At 36.7% G+C, this 27,711-nt stretch overlaps 1 protein-coding gene across 3 annotated transcripts in view; it reads left to right on the plus strand.

Moving 5' to 3' along the window:
• Positions 1-27,711, plus strand: part of ntm (neurotrimin) — a 636,326-nt gene that overhangs the window by 604,357 nt on the left and 4,258 nt on the right. For all 3 annotated transcript variants that reach the window (XM_028467262.1, XM_028467259.1, XM_028467260.1), the window contains 4 exons: positions 22,084-22,212; positions 23,884-24,004; positions 24,070-24,221; positions 26,351-26,386. In XM_028467262.1, the coding sequence (XP_028323063.1) occupies positions 22,084-22,212; positions 23,884-24,004; positions 24,070-24,221; positions 26,351-26,386 (438 nt within the window). The remainder of the gene's footprint in view (positions 1-22,083; positions 22,213-23,883; positions 24,005-24,069; positions 24,222-26,350; positions 26,387-27,711) is intronic.

Below are 27,711 nucleotides of genomic sequence, written 5' to 3' on the forward strand. Positions count from 1 at the left end.
CCCAATCCCAGAACAGCTGTACTACAAATCTGGTTATTAACAAGTTAATTTAATAAACTTGAGGTTTCCAACATGGATCGGTGCGCGCACACACCAAAGGGGAGGAGTTTGCAACCGATCGCAAACACAGAGAAACCGTGTAGAGCAGCCTACGTTACTTTAGAGGAACAGACAATTATTCCTAAAAATAGATAATACTCTGATTAATACGTTTGACTTTATTACAGCACAAAGGTGTTTCTGCCTCATGTCGGGTGCAGTCTGTGTTTCTGATGACTAGTGAATGTTCTGCATTCATCCTCAGTACGTCTACATCATAAGGTGGACATTATTTATACTTTATTTAGTCGACATCAGTGGTTCTCAAACTTTTTTGGCTCGAGTACCACTTTCTCTAACTTTTGAATCCATTTACCCCATTGTGTCCGATTTAGCTGTACACGTACCCCCATTTGAGAAACACTGGTCTGTATTATCTTACAGGGCCCTTCCAGCTCGCATATAAGTAATTATTAGTCAATTAATTAATCAATAGGTCTGAGGTATGAAGAGCACCTTATTACTACTATTACTATTACTACTACTACTCCTACTATTACTACTACTATTACTAATATTACTACTACTACTATTACTATTACTGCTACTATTACTACTATTACTACTACTATTACTACTATTACTTCTACTATTACTACTACTACTATTACTATTACTGTTACTATTACTATTACTACTTTTACTAATACTACTACTACTATTACTACTACTACTACCATGACTACTACTAGGCAAGGCAAAGCAAGGCAAATTTATTTGTATAGCACATTTCATACACAAGGCAACTCAATGTGCTTTATATGATAAAACATTCAATTGTTTAAAATCAATAATAACATTTAAAATCATCAGTAAAATCAATTAAAAGCATCAGTAAAACTAATTAAAATCATCAACAAACACATTACATCAACAACATGATCATAAATCTCTCTCTCAATCATATGCAGTAGAGAAAAAAGTTCCTTTAACTTTGATTTAAAAATGTTCACATGTGATGCTGACTTCAGCTCTGCTGCAGTTTGTTCCACTTATTTGCAGCATAACAACTAAACACAGCATCACCATGGTTACTGTGAGCTCTGGTCTCTACTATCTGACCTTTGTCTATAGATCTGAGAGACCTGCTGGGTTCATACCTGACTAACATCTCACTAATGTATTCTGGACAAATAAAAGATTGATTGATTGATTGATTGATTGATTGATTGATACTACTACTGCTACTACCATGACTACTACTACTACTACTACTACTACTATTACTGCTACTACCATTACTACTACTACTACTACTACTACTACTACTACTACTACTACTACTACCATACCATTGGTTATGATTTGGCGCTATACAAATAAAAGATTGATTGATTGATTGATTGATTGATTGATTGATACTACTACTACTACTCCTATTACTATTACTACTGCTACTATCATGACTACTACTACTACTTCTACTACCATGACTACTACTACTACTGCTACTACCATGACTACTACTACTACTACTACTATTACTATTACTACTACTACTACCATTACTACTACTACTACTACTACTATTACTATTACTACTACTACTACTACTACTACTCCTATTACTATTACTACTGCTACTATCATGACTACTACTACTACTTCTACTACCATACCTACTACTACTACTGCTACTACCATGACTACTACTACTACTACTACTACTATTACTATTACTACTACTACTACTACTACCATTACTACTACTACTACTACTACTATTACTATTACTACTACTACTACTACTATTACTATTACTACTACTACTACCATTACTACTACTACTACTACTACTACTATTACTATTACTACTACTACTACTACTACTACTACTATTACTATTACTATCACTATTACTACTACTACTACTACTACTCCTATATACTATTACTACTACTACTACTACTACTACTACTACTGCTACTATTACTACTACTACTGTTACTACCACTACCACTATGTTAAATAAATATAAACAATAAAAATTCTAATTTATTGAAGTTTTGATAACCAGTAACATGACATGTATCTTATTACATCTAAAAAATAATAGTTAATAACATTAACCTCCAAAAAATAAATATTCTAAACTTTCTAAAATAAGAAACATCAAGATCACAAAACAGTTTCTCAAAAAAAAGAATGAACAAACACAGAATTTGTCCCATTTGTCTTCAGCCTGTGTTATTCATGAGGCGTTGGCATCTCTCTGTTCTTCTTTGATTGAGAAACGTTCCCACTGACAGACTCACACTTGGAAAACAGCAGCATAGAATATCCCTGTTGACAGGACGAATAGATGACTTATTTATGTTTGTTTTTCTTTTGTTAATTATTTATTCAATATCTCACGGCATGAATTCCTCGACACATTCCACAGAGCTTCAGCTTCAACTCCTTCAGCCAAGTTTTACTGCTTCATCTCATCCTATCTCAATAAGACGGGCTAAACTAAGCTCTTTTGGTAAAGATTGGTGATTGAATGTTTACTGGGGGGAGGATCTCTACAGAATGTTGATGTCAAAGAAAGCAACAGTTTATGCATGTTGTAATGCTAACACTTAGCAGGTGTTTAACAGACTGTATGACTGGACTGTAAGACGCTCTACACTCAAAAAACCATCTTCTGTTTATGTTTGTTAAGAATCCTGCGTGACTAGCAATGGTTCCACAAGATTTGACCCTGGTTTCTCACTCAGTAGTTTACTGGTGTGTTCACGTTAAGGAAGAAATATTTGACCAAATTAATAATATGTTGTTTACATACCCAGCTCTGACATTGGCCTTGAACTACTGCATCTACTGGGAAAGATATAGATTTTCATCTGATGGACTGACCTTCATTTGTCAGCTAATGCAGTCATACTTTACCTTGTAAATGTAATTCATCACAGTCATGGTCTCACGTACACAGACTGCGTGCATTACACTGAAAAATCATTATTCAGTATTATCTACAGTCGTTAAGTATATATTAACATTAACATTAATATATTAAGCTCTTCAATCTTTACCTCTTTTCTCCAAAAATCACATACCCATAACAAATAACATTTTTCTAAGCTTCTACATGACCTACATGGCTATTTTTTTTTTGTTCAGATTGAAGTAGGACCCTTAGTGGTTACAGATGATGTGAAATTTTGGAAATATATGATACTGAGTGACAATAAATATTTTTTTAAATACAGAAATATGTAGTCTGCCCAGAAAAACCTCGATCATTACAGCCAATTTTCAGTAGGGAAGGCTATAAAAGTAATTGAACTAATGTATGGACATCAACTGCAGCAAGTTTGGTGATAATAATAAACATTAGGTCAAAGATTGTTACGCCCCAGTCTAGGAGCTCCAGGACGCAACATAAAAACGTAATCGAAAAATAAAACTCGGTCTCCAAAAACCACCGACAACGGGTTCCACAATTAACACAAATTTATTCTTTAACAAAAAGAGTCCTGCCCAGCAGGTAAAACATACAATAAACAAGAATATGGCAAACAACGAAAAACTGCACAAAACGCAGGAACTCAGAATATCAGAGAAGGGAAAGTAAAGTGCACTATATAATAAAGATAAAAAGCTTAGCTTAACAAACGAATTCGGAGACAGAGTTTCCAGACGAACAAAGATGCTGCTGCTGCTACCAAGGTTGGTGAACCTCGACTGACAGTTGCGCTGGTCTTTTCAAAAGTGGTGTAATCCTCCTCAGCCAATCAGGGTTGCCCACCACTCCTCCTGCTGGCAGCCAATCCTGGAGAGCATCATCAAAGCTGTTCCATTGAAAGGACATCCCACTCTGTTACAGAAACACACCCCAGGCAGCAAACAAACAACAAGAACACAAACTAAACACTAAGTAACGGCGAGGGCCGTAACAAAGATACATAATGTTTTTGTACAAAAAACTTCAAGCAGAAGCTCACTTTGCCACAACTGCGCCAAAGTTTTTTACAAGTTTGGGAACAAGTTTGTAACTGTAATATGTCAGTCAAATTGATTCCAATCATTGTTAGTTTTAGGTTTGACCACGAGATGTTGCAATTTGGCTTGAAATAAACACATATCCAATTTATTCAGGTTTCTGCTGTGCCATGCGTAATGATATTTTCCGTTCCACACTTTGATGTCGTTACGCACGTGTGTTATTCAGCAATGCTTTGACCAATCAGAATGCTTGAAACAGCCTTGTAAAGCTCAGAGGTTTAGCCTTGGCCAATCAGAGCTACATAAAGGAGGGACGCACGAGCGCTAAGCACTCATTGGACGGATTTCTCGACTGAGGAATGGCTGGATATCTGTAATGGCGGAATCTATCTGACTGCACGATTTGTATTTATCAAAATATGGAGTTTTATGCACATTAGAATAACTTTTGATAAGAAACAATTTGTCATCACTCCTGACTTTTTCTGTTGTGTATTTTCTGATTATGTGGCGTTGTTTTGGTACGTAACATAATCCGACCTGTATATCAGTGGATTCAGCTCAGCCTATAGTTTCACGTAGACTCTTGTTTTAGAGATCTGTGTTTATTTTGTGACTCACAGCACTGAGAAAGTCCAAGTCTGCCGAGTTGTTGACTTTTCTCTCTTTGAACATAATGTGCTGGTGTGTGTGCTGTGGTCTTTGGTTCTGTACGTGGGTTGGCTACAGTTTTAGCTGAGTAGTTTCTGAGGATGACGGAGAGGTATAGAATGTGTGCATAGAAATCAGGAGATTTGTAATGTAATGGTTGCTGCATGTATGAGTATGAGCAGCCTGTGTGTTCTGTTTGGGCTGCATTGATTTTTACCACATCTATCAACGATCATATAGTTGTGATTGGTCAGAACAGAATGTTGACATGAGTATAAAATAGTTTTTACTCTACGCTCTGAGCCCTGTCACTGCTGTAAGGACTGTCCAAAACAAAAGAGTGATATTCCACTACTGTTTACTCTCTCTCACTCATTTTTTCAGACGTCAATAATAAGCAGAGAATTATTCACATCTTTTTGTGATAATGTGTCTTTTTAACACAAAACTCAGTGTAATGGGGTTGCATTGCTTGGTTTCTATGCTCTCCTAATTATAGGTATTATTATGTTTCTTTAATGGCAGAAAGACGCCACAAACATTGCAATATTGTATTTTTTTGGCTGTATAAATAATGCTCGGGAGAAGTTTTGCTCTTAATGGGCTGCGTTGATCTGTCTGAATAACACAATGATTGTCAAACGCTCTATTCTTCTCTTGGAAACTATTAAAGTTAGCATGTCTGTGTAAACGATGATGAAAGCTAGAGCCATTGTACTTTAGACGTTTCATTTCCCTTCTCTTGTCTTCACACAAAGGCAACACCATAACTACCAATATTTATACAAACTATTACCACAACCATCAAATCAATGACTGAAAGACAGGCTCAGCAAAGAATGATTTTATTGTAGAATGATTAGAAAAACTTGTTTAAGGAAAGATTGGACCTTGTTCAACTTGTTTTTGCCTTTGCAAAATCACTTAGTTATTGTATCGTACTCTTGGCAGACGTATTGAATGTGTTACTTATGCCTGTAAATTATTACAGTAAAAATTCATTAACACAACTTCAGGCTTCCTAAAGGCACCATCTGTTGTGTTGACTCTAAAACAGCTCCTACTAATAAAGGACATTATGGTAACTGAGTCATCAGCAGAACACATTCTAAAATCATATCTCTAGCTTTGCTGAGGGTTTGTTAAAATCTTGTTGAAATTACTTTAAAAACAGCACATGTGACTTAAATTACAACAAAAGAAGAAGTCATTAATGTTGACTATTGCAGAAAAGTCCTGTGACGATATATTGGTGAAATTTTCATTAGGAAAGAATTTGTCTGGGCCTGATACTTTTTAACATATTGTTTTCAGAAAAATGTTACCCACTGAAATATCAAGTGTGTATTGTGTAATGAAGCTATTTTTAAAAAAAAATATTTTTATGTTTTTTTGTAATGCAAATTCAATTGACAATTCTCAGCACTTTTCCTTTTCCTTTCCACTCCGTTACCATCAACCGTATCCATGGAAACCACAGAACAAGTTTTTTATGGGTTTTTTTTAATTTATTTTTATTTTTTTAAAGGCAATGAAGGACATTAGGCAGGGTTGGGGTCAATTACGCTTCAATTCAAATGACGTCTGCAATTCTCTATGTTTGATTACAACTCAATTATGTTTACGCAAAAAAAAAAAAAAGAAAATTATTGGTACAACTATTATTTTCCTCCTGAATGTCAAATACAATAACATTCTCAATTACTAAAGTTTAATTACAATTAATCACAATTACTGAGCCATTAATAAATAAACCCAACCTTCCTCTTGTGTTAGCTTGCTGTTAGCATCTCTAATGATAACGACTCAGTTTTGACCCATGTCCTAAATCAGCTGTAAAATACACTAATAAATATTATCTATCAACTAATTAGTTTCTCATCTCTTGGTTACCTTGTTTGGCTTCCTCATCAATCAAAATATTGGTATTCATATTTTTGGTATGGGCGTTTGAGCCTTTCTTCTGGCAGTATAGCCCTACGAGTCTGTTACCGGTACCATGGAACCCTGTACTACCTGCTGCAGGTCAAAATGTCGGCAACTAAACTGTCAACCCCACTGAGGCGAGTGAGAGACTGGACATCCTACAGAACAAAAAACAAGATCTGTTTAATGTCCAATGTGACCAATCCGAGTTGAGTGCTGCGATATCACCAGGTTGCGTACCAACACTCAACCAGCTGCTGCAACAGGCATTATTACCAGTCGTCTTGGCCTGTCCTCGCCACTGGAGAACTTTGATGCTCTGCCAAGATAGTGCTGCTGGTAATGTAAAAGTCAGCAGTACTTTAAAACCTTTTTTGCAAGCATGAAATGGTTTAACGCTGAATCATCATACCGGCTCAAACTTCGCCTGGACTAACAAGGTTGGAGATGTACGATAGGCAACTGAAGTCAAACATGAAACAGTCATAGTTGTTTTCAACGGACTGCATATGATGAAGATGATAGCCCTACATTCATTTATTTTTTTAAATAGTAAATTGATCCTCAAGAGAACTGACGGTCAGCGGGAAAACTTTATATAAAATATATTTTAATTGTTAACTACATATGTGTGAGCCATAAAACTGTAACGAAATAAAATCAAGTAAAAAAGTTTTAAAGGACCAGCAGCTGATGACATTTGACCTTCCTGCTTTCCGTAGCAGCTCAGTGCTTTGTTTATAAGATGGCGGACACCGCGGGTGCTCTGTAGACTACCGTTTGTAATGATGCACTGAGTAAACAACTGAACAAATAAACCCTGCACTTAGTGCACGCACATTGTGGTTGGCGTGAATCTGGTCATGGTCTATATCAGAGGAGGTCAATCCTGGTCCTCAAGACCCACTATCCAGCATGTTTTAGATGGTTCCCTCTTCCAACACACCTGATTGAAATGAGCAGGATTGTTATCAGGCTTCTGCAGAGCTTGATGATGAGTTCATCATTTTAATCAGGTGTGTTGGAAGAGGGAAACATCTAAAACATGCTGGATAGTGGCTCTTGAGGACCAGGATTGGGCACTCCTGCTTTATATATTATTATTTTTTTTTAATTTTAATTTTTTGCCCTTTTCTTGCAAGAATCTAAAACTCCGCCTATAACTGCAACCTTTAAATTACCCCAATGAAATTTCACCTATATAGTGTTTTTAATTTGTTCTTTTACTTTATTTCAATCGTAGTCTTATTTAGAATAATTCCCCGTTGCATTATTCTGATGTTGCTCGTGCTTTATTTGGCCTCATGCTCACAAAGAAGCCTCATTCCAGTATAGCTCACATCTGTTTTTCTTCAAAAATCATTTTTCCAGTCATTAGCTTAAAGCTAATTTAACTCCCCACTTAATGAAATGTGTTTTTTATGGCAATTCAATCTGTTCAACCAATAGCAGCAGAACTTGTACTTTTGTGTCTCTATAAATAAAATGCGAACACGATGATTGCCAAACTTTAAAGTGGTTGACCTTGTTCTAACACCTAAAGTCTCACGCACCACAACAGGTTCTGACAGTGTTAAGTTGTGCTTTTTCTGGGCTGTAATAGTGAGAATTTCAGTTGCAATTCCCGACTGCTGAAAGCCAAACTTTTTTCTCCAGTATCTCTGAGGTGCAGTGCAGCTCTACCTCGGCCCAGGGCCTTTGAAAGTGGCCCCAGCTTTTGCAAGCACTTCAGGCTGTTATAAAGAGTGAATTAAATAAATAATTCTGTGTGTGTGTGTGTGTGTGTTTGTCTGCATAGAGATTGATTATTTGAGACCGAGGCTGGGGCTGTTGCAATGACCCAGCAGCCCCTCACCTTTGATAGATAGATGGCTTTAGGGGCTTGTGCTGGATCAGAAGAGATCCTCTGTATCTTGGACAGAGCACACAGTCTGACTGCAGAGTTTGTCGGCTCACACACACTCAGCAGCCTGTGCATTAGGGCGGGGCCCGATGAACATGCACATGATTGAACTTTGCCAGGGAGCAATAACTGGACATGCACGGCACATGTTGCTCACAGATATTCATTTGAAGCTGCCGCTAATCCAGTCGCTCGTTTTTTAATGTGAAGCACAAGCACAACATTTGTGTAAATCGAAATGATTTTTCTCACAGTGCACAGCACATTCCTAAAATGTCTTGGATTATCTGAATGAACATATTCTGGGTTAATGGAAAAGTGAGGAGGAAACGGCACTGGGTAGAGCGATAACATCAGCCCAGATATGCCAAGTTGGTTTGACCAGGAAAAAACCAATCAGCATCAGCTTCAAAGCCCAGACTCCTGCAGGGAAAGAGAAGGAGAAACAGAAAACAGAACTGGGAAAGGGATGTTTAGATTCTACGAGGCCACAATCCTGTAAATATTCTGCCCGTGCTCCATCCTCCATGACTCTCACGGGTCTAAATGTTGTAAAGAATCAATGAACTCACACGTTATATACCTTTCTTTAATCCTGACTCTAGAATCACACTACAATGTCAACAAAAAACAATACATATACAAATAATGCACAAAATCACAAAAGATACAAAAATACACATAATGACTCCAAAAAACATACATTACAGAAAAATACACCAAACAAAAAAAAATATAAAAATTCGTAAAAAAAAAAAAACATCAAACACATTTATCATGTACATGTCCCATAGTATTAAATCACACACACTATTTTACTTTGCACCCGTAAATAAACCCCTTTATAACACCACAGAGTATGTACACCTCTTTGTACATCCAACCTTCAAACACATACTCATCTGGCCATAATTGACAACTCTACTAAAGCTCCTCCCACTATATGAATACATACTTCCAACGGGCACTGTACTAGTTTTGATGAATCCAAATCTTGTCGTCAGACTGATACCGACAAATCTGTGTACCCTTGGTTCTTTGGTTATTCCGTTTTTCAAAACTAAATAAAAAATAGATTTTTTTTTTTTATTATTATTATTATTATTAATTCAAAACCAGAAACAGGAAAACGGAAAAAAAATGATCTTGTATCATGTTCATGTACCATCACCTCACACTGATGGTAGAGGTGTCATTTGTGTGTCGATAACATTTCGTTAAAGAGTTATTGATGCTGGAAGTCTGAATCTGTGAATATCTGTCATCTTTACAGTGTTACGGTCCAAATAGTACCATGATAAACTGGTGACTGGGCGGAGTTTTGCTCCCGGATAAAAAAAAGAACAACGCATAAGTCACATTACTGGTGAATTGAAACGTTAATACATAAATAAATCAAAACCAAAAAATGGATGTTATGTAAAACATGCACATATGTGGAACCAGAGGTGGTGTAATGAATCTACTGGTGCTCCTTGTTTCTTGTGATCAACTTCCGTGTGTGCAGCAGGTGCAGCAGACTTTAGTTCTCGCTCTACTTTCTCTGTAAATATCAAAACATCACACAAACAGAACAATTTTTTAAAAAAAAAACAGAAAAACGCTGCTTTTCTGAGATAATTTTTGTTTTTTCTGTATTTTTGTTTTGGTTTTAAATCAGTAAAACAAAATAACCACACTGTTTATTTGTTGTTTTGATTTGGTTTTAAAACAGAATAACCAAAGAAGGGTACAAGGATTCCACCATTACACACATCTGAGCAATCCATCCAATGAGGCGCATAGCGCTCGTGCATAAAATGGCTGGTCCCTCCTTTACCCAGCTCTGATTGGCCAGGGCTAAAGCCCACCCCCATAGTGTTTATCACCAACTTCTACAGGCTGTGAGCTTTGTAATGCTGTGTCAATCATTTGGATTGGTGAAAGTATTGCTGAATAACAGTCATCCACCAAAGAGTGGAACCTAAAATAACATTATACATGGCATCGCAGACATGACTACAGATTTCTGTATTTAAAACATGATTTATTTTCACTCAGTATCATATATTTCCTAAATCTCACATCATCTGTAACCACTAAAGGTCCTACTTCAATCTGAACCAAACATTAGCCATGTAGGCCATGTATAAGCTTAGAAAAACATTATTTGTTATGGGTTTGTGATTTTCAGAGAATAGAGGCTGTGGCTTAAGAGGTTAAATCAAAGAAAACTCCCAAAGCAAATTTCCTTTAATCACTGGTTGAAAAAACATCATTTATAAGTTGTATAAGGTTTAGCTCGGTGGAATATTTTTTGTGCGAAAGCCATATTGGTGTTTGTAAAGTATGTTTTTGGCTTGTTTAATTATACATATTACATACACATGGCATACATAGATATTATTGTTATATTTCTTCTCTGTGGGAAATCTCCAAAGTGAAAATGATACATTGTGTTTTAAAAAAGTGTCCTGGACAAAAACAAACAGTGTTTGCTCCATTAGAACCCAACCCACCCACTGCTGTTTTTTTACCACGTTGTACCAGCTCAGGGGAAGATGGATGATAAAAGATTTGGTTTTGTTTCTGTGTCTGTGTCTGTGTCTGTACTCTGGGACTGTTTGTTTTCACTGTGTGCTAGTGTGTGTGTGCTAGTGTGTGTGTGCTAGTGTGTGTGTGCTAGTGTGTGTGTGCTAGTGTGTGTGTGCTAGTGTGTGTGTGTGCTAGTGTGTGTGTGCTAGTGTGTGCTAGTGTGTGTGTGCTAGTGTGTGTGTGCTAGTGTGTGTGTGCTAGTGTGTGCTAGTGCAGTGCTTTTCAACCTTTTTTAGTCAAGGTACATCACTTCATTTAAAAAAAAAAAATCCCAGTGCACACCACCAACCGAAAATGTTAAAAAATGAAACTTTGTAGCCAATATTAACAATATACAGTCCTTTTTTATCAAAGTGCCTTGAATAGGAATAAACTAAACACACAACAAAAAGTTTTTTATGAGCTTTCATATTTCTTCTTTCTAATAAAAAGTGGAATTAACAATATGCAGTAATTCTTATCAGAATACAAATCAAACAAAAAAAAATACACGGCGTGGGAGTGATAAAAGTATGTTTTGAAAAACGAATCACTAAATATGATTAGAAGTACAATTTAACTTTATTCTGTTAAATATTTGTCTTATATTATGTATTATTATTAATAATAATAATTAGTTCATCATAAATACATATAAATATAAAACATTTATCATTAAATTTTGTTCTATATTGTTAGGCTGTTATGAAAGTATTTGATGTTCAAGAATGAAACAAATCTAGTTTATGAACATGAACACTGAGAACTGAGTGGGCATTTATTTTTATTTGTTATAGTTTTGATTGCAATGGCATATTTGCAGACAATAATTGAATAAAAAGGTTTTTTAGAACAATTTGGTGAAATTGAATATTTTCCCACGGCACACCTGACGATCTCTCAGCGTGCCACAGCACAGTGGTTGAAAACCTCTGTGCTAGTGTGTGTAGCAGATCTATTCAGTGCTGATGTGTAAGGAGAAGCTATGTTTTATAGTTTAGTGTGATTTTAGGATTATATGTTTTCACATTAACGTATTAATCATTGCATGTGGTTTTTGTTGTTTATGGAAGAGAACACGCCTTCCTAACAAAAACCCTTTTCTCTCATTGCAAGCCTCATTGCATTTAATGACTTTGGGAATTTCTAAAATTAGTTTTCGTTTTGACAAAAAAAAAAAAAAAAAAAAAGCAGGAAAAGAAATGAATTTAGCTCCAGGCTTTTTATCTTCAACCACGTTTTTCCAACTTGAGGTGACTTCACTGCACAGTTTCAGGTGAGAGGTGTTTCACTTTCCTCAGCCATGTACACCTGTATTTAGGACTATGGGCACTTATTTTAAGATTAAAGACTCAGTAGCTTTCAGTAGCTCCATCTCTGAAGAGAAGGAACTTAGTGAATAGAAACAGATCTAATGTAACTTAAAGAAACGCATTTATCCATCTTCTCTAGAGACGCACAGTAACACATGACACGACCATCAATCTGATCTATTTGTGTAAACATTTTGCTGTAATTCCTGCTGAAATTATAAACCCTGAGCACATATTTCAAGCCGTATGTAAATCCTAGATGATAAGTTTGACTTTATTCATTTGTCTTTGGGTTTGTCAACCAGCAGCATCATACGGGCTACTTTAAAAGTACTGAATCATCTGAAGAGCTACCAGTGTGATGCACACTTCGTAAAGGGATCCTCCACTGTTTTTATAACTGTGCCTAAAACATTTGAAATGTCCTCATTAGAAGATTTATGCCTAACAAAACGCATTGTTTTGCATCATATTTGTTTTATGAACTTTTTTAAAATGAACTACTTTATCATTTGGTAAACAAAAGAGGTTTACATCGATTTTTTTTTTTACTTTTACTGATTTTTAGAGCAACACAAAGCATCACAAGTTGTTATTTTAGCTGAAAAAGCTTCTAAATGATGCTGAATGCTTCACCTCCTGTATAACTCAATGGACTTTCATTTACATTTTTGATTAAATCTTCACGTTCTTATGTCACTATTCACTAACAACTTTTAACTGAAAGTAAAATTGTAACATGTTTATTACAATTTAACAATTGTTTTACAAAAAATCCACTTTAGCTTTTTGTTTTATCTGAACACAATCCAAACACCAAATCTGCAGCATGTTCCCCGCCCCCTTCCCGGAGCTCTAGCTCTGTGAGAAACAGCTGTCAGACCGTCCATCAAACACAATCCTGGCTCTGATTGGTTCTTTTTGCTCAGTCGCAGTGAGCAGCAGGGGGCGGGGCTCAATGAGTCTGTTTTTTCACACAAACTACTAGTTTGATGTAAAGCTGTCCTTACATAGTGACAGCTTTAGAAAATATGACAAAAAGTCACTTTTATAAGAGTTGCAGACTGCACCTTTAAAAAGTATTTAACTCCACTAAGGCTCTGACTACATTTATTATCTGTATTTATTGTTGTGAGGTTGAAACCTGGTAAATCAGATTTTAGCTGAGGTAACTAGCACCTCACATGGTCCATGTGGGCCACCTGATGCCTGTGGGCATCTTGTTGATCACCCCTGATCTATGGAGTAAACACCCTTGCTCCTGCTGATAAAGGCTGTGTGTGAGAAAGTACCAAAAAATAGCAGATAATGTCAACAAAAGATGAAAAGATATAAAATATCTCCATCACTCCATCCTTTTTTCCAGCTGCACAAACTGTGTGATCTGACCTCAAACTATATATTCCAACTTGTGCAGAGCCTGCGGCTGTGATGCGGTTCTTATTCAACATGCTGGCTCAGATACACAGAGGCTAATTGCAGTGAGAGATTAGAAGCAGCCGCCGTTTCACTCTTTCATTGTGAGTTAAAAAAATGTGTGCCAGTGGCGGGTCAAAGCTAAAGCGTACTGTCACAACAGATTGTCTTTGCTGGCACAGCCTCTCAGTATAGAAGCAAAGCTGCTGTGCTGTGTAGCACACATACATCCAACCAAGATTCTCCTCCTTCTTCCTCATCCTTTTTATGTTTGTCTCCTTCAAAGAGGATGATGCATCAAAGGAACCGTAGCACATTAAGTAATTCCATATGCCCAAGGCTGATAATCAACAGAATAAAACCTGAAAAACTCTTCCTCTGTGTTTGCTACAGGCACAGGTTGAGTTGAAGTCTTTTCAGACGTCTTTTACATACGCCGTCTTTCTGTGTTTGTTAGTATAATAATAGCTTTGTCACTTCTTCTTCTCCTCCTCTCAGCCTGACAGCACTAGTAACAGCCTCTGTACTCCCACTTCGTCTTTGGTTATGCCTGTTAACAGCTCCTATATCTGACATTCCACTTCTATGCCTTTTCCGTTCCCCTTCTCGGATTCATCAGTTTAAATCCTAGCTCACCCCCTTCCCTTTGCCCCAGATCATTAACTGCCTGTATCCCTCAAGCATCTGCTCCTCTTCCTTTCTCAGTCATTCCTCTTGGCCCGTACACAAATAAATATCCGTATTTTTCCTTCTTTGCCCTTGAGTCAGAGTTAGGATGAAGCGTTTCAGCCACACAGGGAAAGGTACATTATCTTAACTTGGACTCCTTGAGAATTTCCCGGCTCGCTTAGCTTCCGTCAGCCAAGCTCCATCCTTCTATGTGGTCCCCCCCCCCCACACACACACCCCACCAATGCCCCACCGTGTCCCTTTGATTGCAGTGCAGAACACAGTTCTATCTTTTATAATGATTCACACACAAAAGCCTCCAGCGTTTTTAACAGAATCGCTGAGTTGAGAAAGAAACGCTGTAGCAGAAGAAAAGTCAGGAAACCAAACTGTCACAGGTGAAAGTAATGGAAGTACTCACGTTACTGTAATTACGTTGCTTTTATGGGTACTTGTACTTTCTTGAGTATATTTTGAAATTAATAATTTTATTTGTGCTTAAGTACATTTTAAAAAAAGTAAAGTCATTAGTTACATTTCTACACCCACGGAGGTTATTTTACCACTTTCTATGGTTTCATTGTTGTTTCTACCTTATTATGTTGTTAAACACATAGAACGTGGCACAGTTTTCATAAATGTATCTTTACTTAGAGCCTGAAAATTGTTTTATCCTGAATTGAATTCATTGATGTTATTTTATTTAAAAAATAATTTTGACAAACCTTTTATTTTATACAGATACATTTGTGTAAAATGGATAAAGTTCCAATTATGGTAGATTGTGTCTCTTCCTTTTTAAGTTTAACATGAGATGTTTAATGTATGTAAGGGACCCGTACCAAGATTTATTACCAACAATAAACGTGGGGAGTGAAAGTCACTAGTAACTTGAGTATTTTATGTATGACTTACTTGTACTCAGGGGTGGTAAAAGTACTAGTCTCCAGTACTCAAGTAAAAGTATAGATAAATAAATTAAAATGACAGGTAAAAGTATAGAAGTTGCTCCTTTATTTTAGTAAAAGTAAATAAGTGCATGTGACTAAATGTACTTAAGTAAAAAATTAAAAAGTAAAACAAATGTCACTTCAACTATAAGACAGGGTTTTAAAAACATCAAATTCCATATCTTTTGTTTTTATTAAGATTTTGTAAAAAAACTGGTACATGGAAATACAGTAAATAAAATGTGTTACCTTTGAACACCTGGAGAATTTAGCACCAATAATAAATACAATTTGTAGATAAAATGTGTCAAGAAAAAAAGAAAATGCAAATGCTCAATTAAACCCATAACATTTTTAAAAACATGAAAATGTTAACCATAAAACTAAAAGACCTTCCTAACAGAAAAAAGCTGAAACTACCAAAAATGTTCATCGTTTTACATTGTGATGTTTTCTTCAAAGGTCTTAAAAATAACAAGCTCATTTTTAAATGTAAGGAATCAAAAGTACAGATATGTAGATATTTTTTAAAGTAAGGAGTAAAACACAAGGTTGCCATAAAAATAAATACTCAAGTAAAGCACAGATACCAGAAAAAAACTACTTAAATACATTAACAAAGTATTGACCTTTGATTGCAGTGCAGGACATGTATCCATAAAATGAAGAGTCCGTCCTTAAAACTGCTCTACTGTAAAGTGTCTTGAGATACCATTGGTTATGATTTGGCGCTATACAAATAAAAGATTGATTGATTGAGGACACAGTTTTATCTTTTCCAATGATTTACACACAAAAACCGTTTTTAACAGAATCGCTGAGTTTAGAAAGAAACGCTGTGTCAGAAGAAAAGTCAGGAAGCTGGGGACCACATGCAGGGTTGGGGTCAATTACATTTTTCAATTACAATTACGTATTCAATAACTGTACCCATGTTCAATTACAATTCAATTACGATTACAGCGACCAGCATTTTTTTTTCCAATTTCAATTAGATTACAATTATTATTTATCCTCAGAAAGCCAATTACAGTTATGTTCCTAATTAATAAAGTTCAATTACAATTTATCACAATTACCGAGCCTGAAATAAATAATCTAATAAAAGTTAACCTTCCTCTTGTGTTAGCTTTCTGTTAGCATCTCTGATGCTAACAGGTCCTAAATCAGCTTTAAAATACACTAAAAACAAACATCAATCATCTAATTTATTTATATATATATATATATATATATATATATATATATATATATATATATATATATATTGTTACTTCATTAGGCTTCTAAATCAATGAAAAATTAGGTTTTTAATATTTGTGGTTTGGGCGTCTGAGCTGGATATAAAACATATTTTAATAATCAACTACATATGTCTAGAACTGTAACAATTACAATTTGAATTATGCCATGTTTGTGATTAATTATCAATTACGTGATCACAACAATAATTGACTCCCAACCCTGGTCACATGCGGCCCTCGCTCTAATTTTGCACAGTCCTTAAAGTAAATGCACAAAATGAGTTAAAATCACATACAAAATTACAGAAATACAAATAGACAACATAAATACACAAAGTGACGCCAAAAACAAACAACGGCAAAAACACAAAAAAAAGGCCAAACCTGCAATACCAAATGAGAGAAAAATTCAAAAGTTACAAAACGACAACAAAAACCCAAAAAAACAAAAAACAAAAAAATGTGATATACAACAAATGTTTCCAAAATCACAAAATTATAACAAATTAGCTCAAAACCCACAAAACAACAAAACACAATGAAATAAGAGGAAAATACCCTGAATGACACACATAAAACACACATAAAATGACAGTAAAAACACATAAAACAACAAAAAAATTACACAAAACGACCAAAAAATTTAAACAAAATAATAAATGACACCAAAATGAGTAAAATGACAACACAAACGTATTAATGTTCAGGATCAGAGAATCCCATTTTTGTGGCCCCGCTGTGATAAAAGTGGCCCATCGCTGCCATACTGCAGCGTGTTTGTCTGCTCTTTGGGAACAGTGACCCTTACAAAGGCTACATTTGCTTTAATGATTTGTTTGGGTATTTGTCAGTACTTTGGGAGCCCAGAGTAAGTATTAAAGTGTTGTGTTCCAGCAGAGATTTATTGGTCTTGTTAACACCAATAAGAACTTTGCTCTTTGCTTCTCTGTTGTCCATTTACTGTTTATTTCTGAACACAGCGGTGCGACAGCACATCAAACTGACAGTAACAGCTTGTGAAGAACAAACAGCAGCAAAGAGACCTCCGAGCTTTATATGTCAGGCCTTTATTGGAGTTTTACCTCCATACGCAATACCACACACTTTTCTTATTGGTTGGAGTTGATTTACAGCTTATAAAAGCAAACGGCCAATCATGGAAAATGCTAAATATTGCTCCCTGCAGCAGTGAATCATTATGACATCATACATAATGGGTGTCATCCTTTGGAGCGTAATAGTCTCTCCCAACACAATTGGTCATCAGTTTGTTTTTTGCTTTGTAGCAACAACCGTCATCAGGATAAATGATCCACTGGGTCTCTAAGATCCTGAGGGTGCATGAGTTCCTCTGGTCACTTAGCAATTTCTAGTCATTTCTGCTGTTGTGTTCAAGAAACACAGTATCTGAGACAAAGACTATGTTTGAAATGGCATATTAACCTTCTACTCATACTAAGTTTGACGTCAAAATGGGTATGCAGTACGTTCACATCAGATAGTATGAAAAGTCGAGCTGGGTTATAGATTTTTGCCAAATTAAAGCAATATATGTCGACAAAGTAAAATTGCGCTTTGAACATGTTTCCATTGAAGGCTGTTTTGAGCAGGAACCTCGTAATTCCCGCAAAATCTTATCCCGCAAGACTTCACTACAGGAAGACGTACGCTCAAAACCTCTTTAGAACACTCTGTTGTTTCACGTCTAATGTGGCACTAATCATTTTTAAGCCTAATGCTAAGAAATGTCCCGGTCTCCTCCTCTCTCTACGGCAGGGGTGTGCAATACATTGATCGCGATCTAGCAGTCAATCGCGGAAGCATTTTGAGTCATGTATACTTAAAATGAAACCTAACAATTCAGCTTTTGACCTGAGTGTGAGGGGGCGCTACCGCACCAATCTGTTAATTTACTACCGCTAATAATCAGTAGAAGACCCTCCTCCAGCCCAAAGCTGCTCCACACCCGTTCACACCAGCCTGACCAGGTACATTTATCAGCAGCATCTTCAGACATCTTACTTGTGTGGAAACCATTGAAGTTCTTGTAAAGCAGGGGTTCCCAAACGTTTCAGCCCGCGATGCCCAAAATAATGGTGACAGAGACTGGCGACCCCCACCATCCCAGGTGGTGACTGAAGACGTGAAAAGAAACGTGCACAAAGGACTTGTGCGAAGGACGGCAAACCGGGCGAGTTCTTGAGAGGCACCGAGCAGTTCCGTGGCAGAGGCCGAAGCCGTCTGCAGGGGGTGAGAGGGTGGGACCCGGACCCCTCCGGTGGAAGCGGGTCAACCCTAAGTCCAGTCGGTTAGAAGGGGGGACCGATGTGCCACCCGCGTTGTGTGTGTTTGCAGCGGTATTTCACCGTATTGCCCTCTCCACTGGCCTTTCTGTTTAAATATTTAATATTTAAATTTTGTCCCAAGCTAAATGTATTGTGTTCATGTAAGCTAGCACAGCCTCACACACCAGTCCGTCTGTGCTGCAATAACGTGCTTTGTAAATGTGAGTGCCACAAATCTGTTGTTATCGCCTCTTGAAGAGCATTCTTGAAGTCATGTTGTGACGCCCGCTGGGGTCGGGACCTCTGAATTGGGAACCACTGTTCTAAAGAACAAAGTGAGCTTCAAATACTGAAACGTTCTGTGTGCTAGTGACTAGCACCACTAAATGTGCTTTTTATTAACTTTGATTAAGTGAGCAGCTGTGTTTGGTGTGTTAGCATTTTCAAAAAAATTTTTTTGTTGCATTTCAAAAATGAAAATAATCAAACTCAGTTTTTAAGTGTTACTATTTCAATATTATTTTTGGATTTTAATACAAAAAAGTGGAACAAACTGCAGCAGAGCTGAAGTCAGCTCTCGATCATGGAGACATTTTGGGTCGAGATACAACCCAAGACTTACTCGAGAGCCGAACGCACCGAGACCAAGACTTTTGGGAGTCAAGACCAAGACGGAGGCAATAAAAATCTATTTAGAAAACCACCATAAGGTTTACAGTTAAAGAACATTGTCTCTTTTGTTTTAGTTTCTTTTAAATACATTTGACAAACAAAAGCAGAACATGTAAATATCTCAACTCTTAACAAATTGGTTTCACTAAATTCTTGGAAAACATAACTTTTGTATGTATTAAAAAGCCACTGATAATTCCAGAATTACTTTAAATATCTGAAAACCAGATGTTTGACAGTCAGTTGAATGTACAGTAAGTGTTTAGAGGAATTTCTGACTAGAAATAAGATGATGCTCCTAGTTTTTGCAGGTGTCTGACACGTAAGGAAACCCAACAGACAAATCAATCAGTGAGCCAATGGGAAATGTTTTCATTGACATGTCAACATTCATGAACCAGAAACAGTTCAACTGTAAGTGATATCACAGGCCCAGCCTGAACGAGTTCAGTAACAAAATAGAAAAACAACTAAAAATGAAAGCTCACCACCTATGGTCACGCCTCCACCTTTGGCCACGCCTCCATCTTTTACTCCTGCTTGTGTGCAGCATCAGGAAGGTTTCAGCCATCACAAGGCGGATTAACGCATTAATTGAAGATAGTTATGGTTTTACCAAGTTCTTCTCCTTATTATTACATTAATAAAGTTGAAGAATAGCAGAAATCAGAGCTGGTTTTGATGGAAAATCCAGAGTGTGAGCAGTCGTTTTTTTAGTTTGAGACAAGACCAAGATCTTTAATTAAAATGTGATCTCTCGATCGGTCTTCAGTAGTTCAACACTAGTCGTTTCTATAAGGTGTGCACTGAGATCAGTGGATGCTTTTTATGGCAAATGTTTTTCACCTTTTTTGCAGGTTTTAGGCCAGATATGATATGAAAAAGGTGAAAATTCCATTAGATATTAGACATAAAATAGAACAGTCACTTGGCAAATCACTGTCTGACAATGACGGCATCAGTTCTCAAAGCTCGAAATCAGAAACCTGATGTAAACTGTTGACCTGACGGCAGAATCTTCATTATGTTCACTCAAAGAAGACTTTACGACGCAGCCTTAACTGACACACTGCTGTCTATTGCTAGTCTTTTAAGGTAAAGCATCGGATTTCCTCGTCAGGGGATCCACGTGTCAGCGAAGGCTGTTCTCTGAGCAGCTTCACCATGTTCAACGCACTAAATTAAATCCATGTATTACTTTATCCTTTCCTTTTCAGGAGAGGCAGCCAAGAGTCAATTACATCTTTTGTTCTGTAGGATGAAGTGCTTCTATCAAGCGTGTCAAATGTGTCTGTTTTTAATTTCTGCTCTTCAGTAGGAGCCCCTTGTGTGCTCACAGTCCTGAGAAAATGCAGCACAAAGAGCAGAGAAGGAAATCGACGAGTGATATTAGGAGAGGCTGAAAAAAAAAAGCAATAATAAACCCAGTGTTGTGTCGTGTTCTGAGGAGTGTTGGGAATCCTAAATCCTTCAGGTGCTAAAGAAAAGCTGCTCAGATTTTGGACCAGTCAGATGAAGAGTCCCAAAAATAATGTAACCAAAGGGCAGTGATGGACGCAACATATTACAAAAGTAACAAGTTACTGTAATATATTCATATTTCAGTAACACAGTAATATAACTCATTACTGAAACACTGCAATATATTACTGTTAAAAACTCAGTAACATGGAGACTTGAATTCAATGACATTAAAAATGTATTTATAGTTACATTTTACATTTCCAATCATTTCTTTTATCATGACTGATTAAATGTATTCCTAGAGGATGTTTTTATAATGTTAGCCTATGTTTTTAAATCACACCTAAATGTTCTTTTTGGTGTTTAACCAGTGTTGAAGGTGACTTTTACTGTTTCAATTGTATTTTGTGATGCCACTGTACGATTGTATTTATAATTGTTTTTGTATTGCCCTGTTGTACAGCACTTTGGTCAACTGTGTTGTTTTTAATAGTGCTTTATAAATAAAATGGATTGGATTGTTTTGCAAATGTTGCACATTTTAAAGCATTGGTTTTATGTTTAAATTGTTAAACAAGAATATGTTAAGGTGCTGATGACTGATTCAAAGGTCAATAAAATATTAAAAGGAAAAGGAAAGTGTTTTGTGGCGTCACATTTGTAGACATGAATCTGTAATGATATCACTGTAATAAGATTAGTGTTTTAAAATGGCTTCACATAACATGAATGTGCAATTAGTTTAAAGTATCTTAAAGTACTGTAACATTTTGGAGATACTGTTACTGTATGTTTTTATGGCTGTAACTAGTAATATTTTACCCAACCCTGCCAGTGCGTATCACTTTGTTTTTCAGTAGAACCAAATGAATTGGAAATGTCAAAAGTATCTGTCAACCTTGACTGAATCCCCCAACATACGCTTTAGTTCCACATGAGCACTCAGTGTGTGTGTGTGTGTGTGTGTGTGTGTGTGTGTGTCTGATCCCTCTGTCTGATCTCTCTCAGGGGACCTGGCGTCTGATGACGAGTACCTGGAGATCCCGTCCATCAGCCGACAGAGAGCAGGAACCTACGAATGCTTGGCCGTCAACGATATCGACACGGTGGCACAGACTGTAGACATCACAGTCAACTGTGAGTCTCCTCAGTTTTCATCTCTTTAAACAATGCTACATGGAACATGTACTGTATTTCATCTGGTTACAATAAACCTAATGGATTATGAGTATACACCAGTAGTGGCCAACTCCAGTCCTCGAGGGCTGGATTCCTGAGACTTTTAGATGTGTCCCTGCTCCAACACGCCTGGTTGAAACCGATGTGTTGTCATTAAGCTCTGCTGAAGTAATGATAACGACTAGATCATCTGATTCAGGTGTGTTGGAGAAGTCTCAGGAATCCGGCTCTTGAGGACTGGAGTTGGCCACCCCTGGTATACGTGATAATATCACCATTTTAGTTTGTTAAATGCTTACAATACTCACATAAAAAAAAAAAAAAAAAAATAAAAAAATTGTTAAAAATGAAAGAAAAGGAATTTTAGCAAAAACTGAACTAGTTTAGACCAGTTCTTAGCCCTCATTTCCAATTAAGGGTAAACTAATGCTGTATCAGGTAATCACAAGTCTTGCCTTGAATCTAAGGCAAGTTACGCACAAGGAGTTTCAAATCTTAAAAGGGATTATCTACTGTTTTTACGAGTTTGGCCTAAAATCTTTGAATTGTACTTTTTAGTAGATCTATGCCAAACAGAACTCATTATTATGCATCATATTCATTCAACTGCCTTTTAAAAATGGGACCACTTTACAGTTTTAGAGCCATCACGGACAGTTGAAGGACTCCCACCTTAAAGGACTTCTATCCTCAGTGATTTACTCTGTAACTTCAGCCACCAGAGCGTGTCAGCGCACTGTTTAAGGGAGAGTAAAGGTCCCTTAGGAGAGCTCTTTTTCTCTGCTTCATTGTCTGCTTCCAAACCACAGAGTTTGAACTGTGGTCACAGATTTCTTTCAGGTAACAAATGTTTTTATCTTCTTTCAGTAAACAAAAGAGGTTCACATCGACATCTTTAACTTTTCCTGTTTTTTTAGAGCAACCAAAAGCAGCACAAGTTGTTATTTTGCTGCTAAATGATCTATAAAGCCGTTAATGATCTAAAAAGCTGCTAAATGAAACAAATATGGTGCAAAATAATGTGTTTTGTTAGACATAGATCTACTAATAAGGACATTTCAAAGATGGAAAAAAAATGGAGGATTCCTCTAACAAATGTTCTATCTGTCACAGACTCCACACAGAAGATAAAAAATCTGGTGTTAAACACTGAACACCACACACAGAACCATTCTGTCCAACCTCCGAGCCTGAAATCTCATGTGGTCAAACGTCTAAAATAACGAAGAAGAAGCTTTTGCTGCGCAGCAACTCAAAAACACAAGACCAAGGATTTTCACTGGTTGAAGAACCCAATATAAGAAGATAAGACTCATGTTTGTAAATATTAAACAGGTTTAATATCTACGATCATTGGCACCGACACATTTTGTAGCCGATTATCAGGACAAATTCACTCTTAACGAACCTCATACTACGCTATGATCTAAGAAGACTGAGAGAATCTTGCGTTTGTCATCTTTGGTCGTGAAGGAGGAAAACTGGGATAAAAACAGCCCTTTTGTCTTTATGTGTGTATCTTCCTTAAGTGTTAGCCTAAAGAGGGAAAACTGTGCCAAATCCTCCATGTGAAAGGCTTAACTTGTTCTCCCGTGCACTTGTGCTCTCTGTGTTTGGGGCTGCTGATAGACGCTCCCTCTGTGTCGGAGGGCAGAGATGTCGGAGTGACTCTGGGTCAGAGAGGGGGGCTGGAGTGTGAGGCTGATGCTGTGCCTGAGGCCGACTTTGAGTGGTACAAAGACGACAGAAGGTAATGAAAACCACAGCCTTGGATTATTGTTGGAATAAACATCACATTTTATTTCTCTCTTTTAGGATCTTTAATGGTTTTGATGGGATGGAGATTGTAAATACCGGCTCACTGTCTAAGCTGACGTTTTTTAACATAACTGATGGAGATTATGGTAACTACACGTGTGTGGCCATCAACAAACTCGGGAGCTCAAACACCAGCTTCCTTCTCTATGGTGAGTATTGGTTTAAAATAGTACCATACTTCTCTGTAATGTGGGAAATGTGTCAAGTAAACTTTAAAGACACGCCCCGCCTTCTTTAGATTTTTTTTTTTAATAAATCAAAGCTGATACGACCTTGTAAGTGTCCTATTACTGTAACACAAAATGACACCAGTATTTACCATCACAGTGATTGACATTGTTTCATTTCATATAACTTTAATGAAAACAAAAGTGATAATATGTAATGTTATACCTTCAATATAATTTATTTAATAGATGTGGATAGTGTCTATACTACATCTTATTTGACTTCTTACGACCACTTGGGTTGACACATGTACTGTTATATTGTGCTTTTGGACTATATTTTTAATATCTAATGTTGAGTTTTTTAGTTCTTGGTCTGAAATTCAAGTTTTACATTATTTTCATGGTTTCTTTTAAATTAGCAGTTATTTTTGCGTGAGCTCTATTTACTTATTTGTGCATTAATTGACGAAATCTTCAAAGATTATATCACTTTTTGGTTTACTTTTACCTTGAGATGTTATTTTTGATCAAACATACATTAAACTAATGGGAAATCTATTTATTTGTGTTTTAGTTAATAGTGTAGCTTTATTTTTAATCCATTTCATTGATATTTTATCGTACATTGTTCAGTCTTTCCAGGTATAAAGTGGCTCACAATCTTAAATATAAGGTTGCATTGATACTAAAACGGCTATCGCTATGATACTGAGATGCTTCACAGTAATGAAAACACTTGAGCTCTATATCCTGAGGATACATTAGATCAGTGGTCCTAACCTTTTATGTGCCAAGGACAACTTTTAATACTGGCTAAGATTCCCGTGGACCTAGAAGTGATTAACAAAAGTAACTTAATAAAACATTTAAGGAGTTTTAAAGCAGTAAACACTGAGGAAGCAGCAAAATAAAGGACAATCCACATGTGGTAACCAAGTCTGTATCTAAGTAATTATCATCTGAACACATGGACTCTGCAGTTTACTCTTCTTTTAGAAAGATACGGCTACAGTAAAGTTGATCCTTTAGATCAGTGGTTCTCAAATGAGGGTACGTGTTCCCCTCGGGGTGTGCAATGGCACTACAGGGGGTACATCAAAGAGATATAGAGAGTGGGAAATTAACAAATTAAACCATTAAAAATATGAGGTTTCATATTTTTTTATTTTTAGTTAAAAATGAAAATCATAATAATGATGATTTAATCAGGGGTGTTAAATGATTTTAGTTCTGGGGCCAAATACAGAGCGGTTTGATCTCAAGTGGGCCACAGATTTTATACGGAAACATTAGTAACGTTATTGTTCACTAGTTTACACTATGTTTACATTAAATACTAAATATGTAAGAAACCAACAATGTCTAAGCAATAAGTGACAAATATCAGTCCCTGCAGGACTTTTACTTTAACTTGCCTACATTTTGTGACCAATTTCTATTAAATTTAAATTAAGGGAAGTATTATGTCATAATTTGAGTAAAATTTATGGGTTTTGTAGGATTTTTTAGCTTAATTCTTTCAACAATTTAACGTTAGAAATGACTGCAATCATTTGATATAACCATGGAAAACAGTGAGCACCTGCAAATATTGTTTCATTTACACGATTCATGTATTCTCCTTTCTCCTGCGGGCCCAATCGGATGCTCCAAAGGGCCGGATTTGGCCCCCGGGCCATGAGTTTGATACATGTGATGTAAATGATCTTGAGACCAGACTTGAGATGACCAGAGATTATAAAAATTATTGAAATAAATCTCTTCAGGAGGCACCAAATACTGTTTCATTCACTTATTAACAAAATGGGATTTTTAAAAATGTGTTATCACATTTCATATTCTATCATTATGATCTATTGATGTTTTTTCACAGAAATTCTGAGAAAAATGTAGCAGTCTGACAAAGGTGGGATTTGATTTCAGAAATATGAGAAAGGGAGTACAAGAAAGTTTGAGAAGCACTACTTTAGATAATAATGAAACATGTACTGTTACTTTTGTTACTTTTTATTGGTATCGATGTATGAAGTTATTCACGTAGCAAACGTGCTGTTTTGTGTCTATTTTTTGTTCATTTTGCTCTGTTTCATATGTTTCCCCTCCTGTAGTGGTAATTGAACCCACTAGCTCAACACTATTGCAAGGTTAGTATTTAGCGCTAGCATGCTAGCATGCTCGTCAGCCGCCGTGTGGAATGTATTCCCAGCATGCCTGTCGGTTCTTGTTCAAACATTGGCATTTTCACAAAGTGAAAGTTAGACGGCGTCATCATAAACCTCTTTATCAGCTGCTTCTGACGACTCATCATTTCATCGCTCTGTGTCATAACTGCGACGCTCTTAACTCTGCTTTCTCTCCGACCTGTCGTAGATCTGCCAGTGAAAGGTGCAACATTGTGAAAATGGACGATGTTTTTATTTTGCTAACTGTGTTTCATCTTTCTTCTTTGCAAACCTGTCGTCCGCTCTCTGTGATGTTGGGATGATTGTGACTGTTTTGCATGCTTTTTTGTTCAATGTAAGTATCATCGTTGATCTTTCTTCTGTTGCTCAGTCACTGTCTAGAAAATGGCTTTGTGATTCAACAAATATTGTAGAAATGTCCTTAAATTTCTGACTGATTTCATTGCACACGCCAACATGTGATGTGAACAAACACGGGGTCTGCTGGTCAAAAGGTTCTAACTTACATCTTATTATTTGCTAAATTGTACAAAACCCTGGGAAATGCATAAAAATGCCACTGTTTTTACAAATGTGGTCAAAAATCTTTGAAATGTATTTATTAGACGATCAATGCCTGACAAAAATTCATTATTTTTGCACCATATTAATTTTATTTCCTTTTAAAAATGGGACTACTTTACAGTTTTAGAGCCTGTGTTCCTCTATTGAAATCACCTGATTGATGATGTCACATGGCCCCACTGCCTACGGAGCCCCAAACATGACACGGTAAAAAAAATTACTAATTAGTGCACATGAAATACTAATTCATGTCCATGAAGTAGTAATTTCTTGCCACAAAATAATACTGCGGCCATTGTAAACAGGACGTTACGTGTTTTTGCCCCTTATCAACCCTGTTTGTATTGTATCTTGAACATTTCTACAACTGGCTGAGTGGTTAACGTGGTGGTCGTTGATTCATCTTCTTTCTCAATCGTAGAGGATTGATCGGTACCGACAGACAGTGTAGGACCCAGACACAGGAACTCAGGCAGACACGGAAGGTTCGATGCAGGTTTTATCCAAACAATAGTTGGTAGGTTGACATGTATGAAGAGGGGTTCCTAGAGCAGAGCCTCCCAGCACACAAACATGGGATACGACCCGTACAGGCTGGAGGAAGAGCTCTGCTGCTGCTCCTCTTCTGGACACAGCGACGGACAAACACACTGTGCAGGTTTCTAACTGTGGTCCGACCACCCATAGACTGACTGAACCCACTGTAGTGAAGAGCTGAACCG

The sequence above is a fragment of the Gouania willdenowi genome, chromosome 14, assembly GCF_900634775.1.
Source record: "Gouania willdenowi chromosome 14, fGouWil2.1, whole genome shotgun sequence".
NCBI lineage: Eukaryota > Metazoa > Chordata > Actinopteri > Blenniiformes > Gobiesocidae > Gouania > Gouania willdenowi.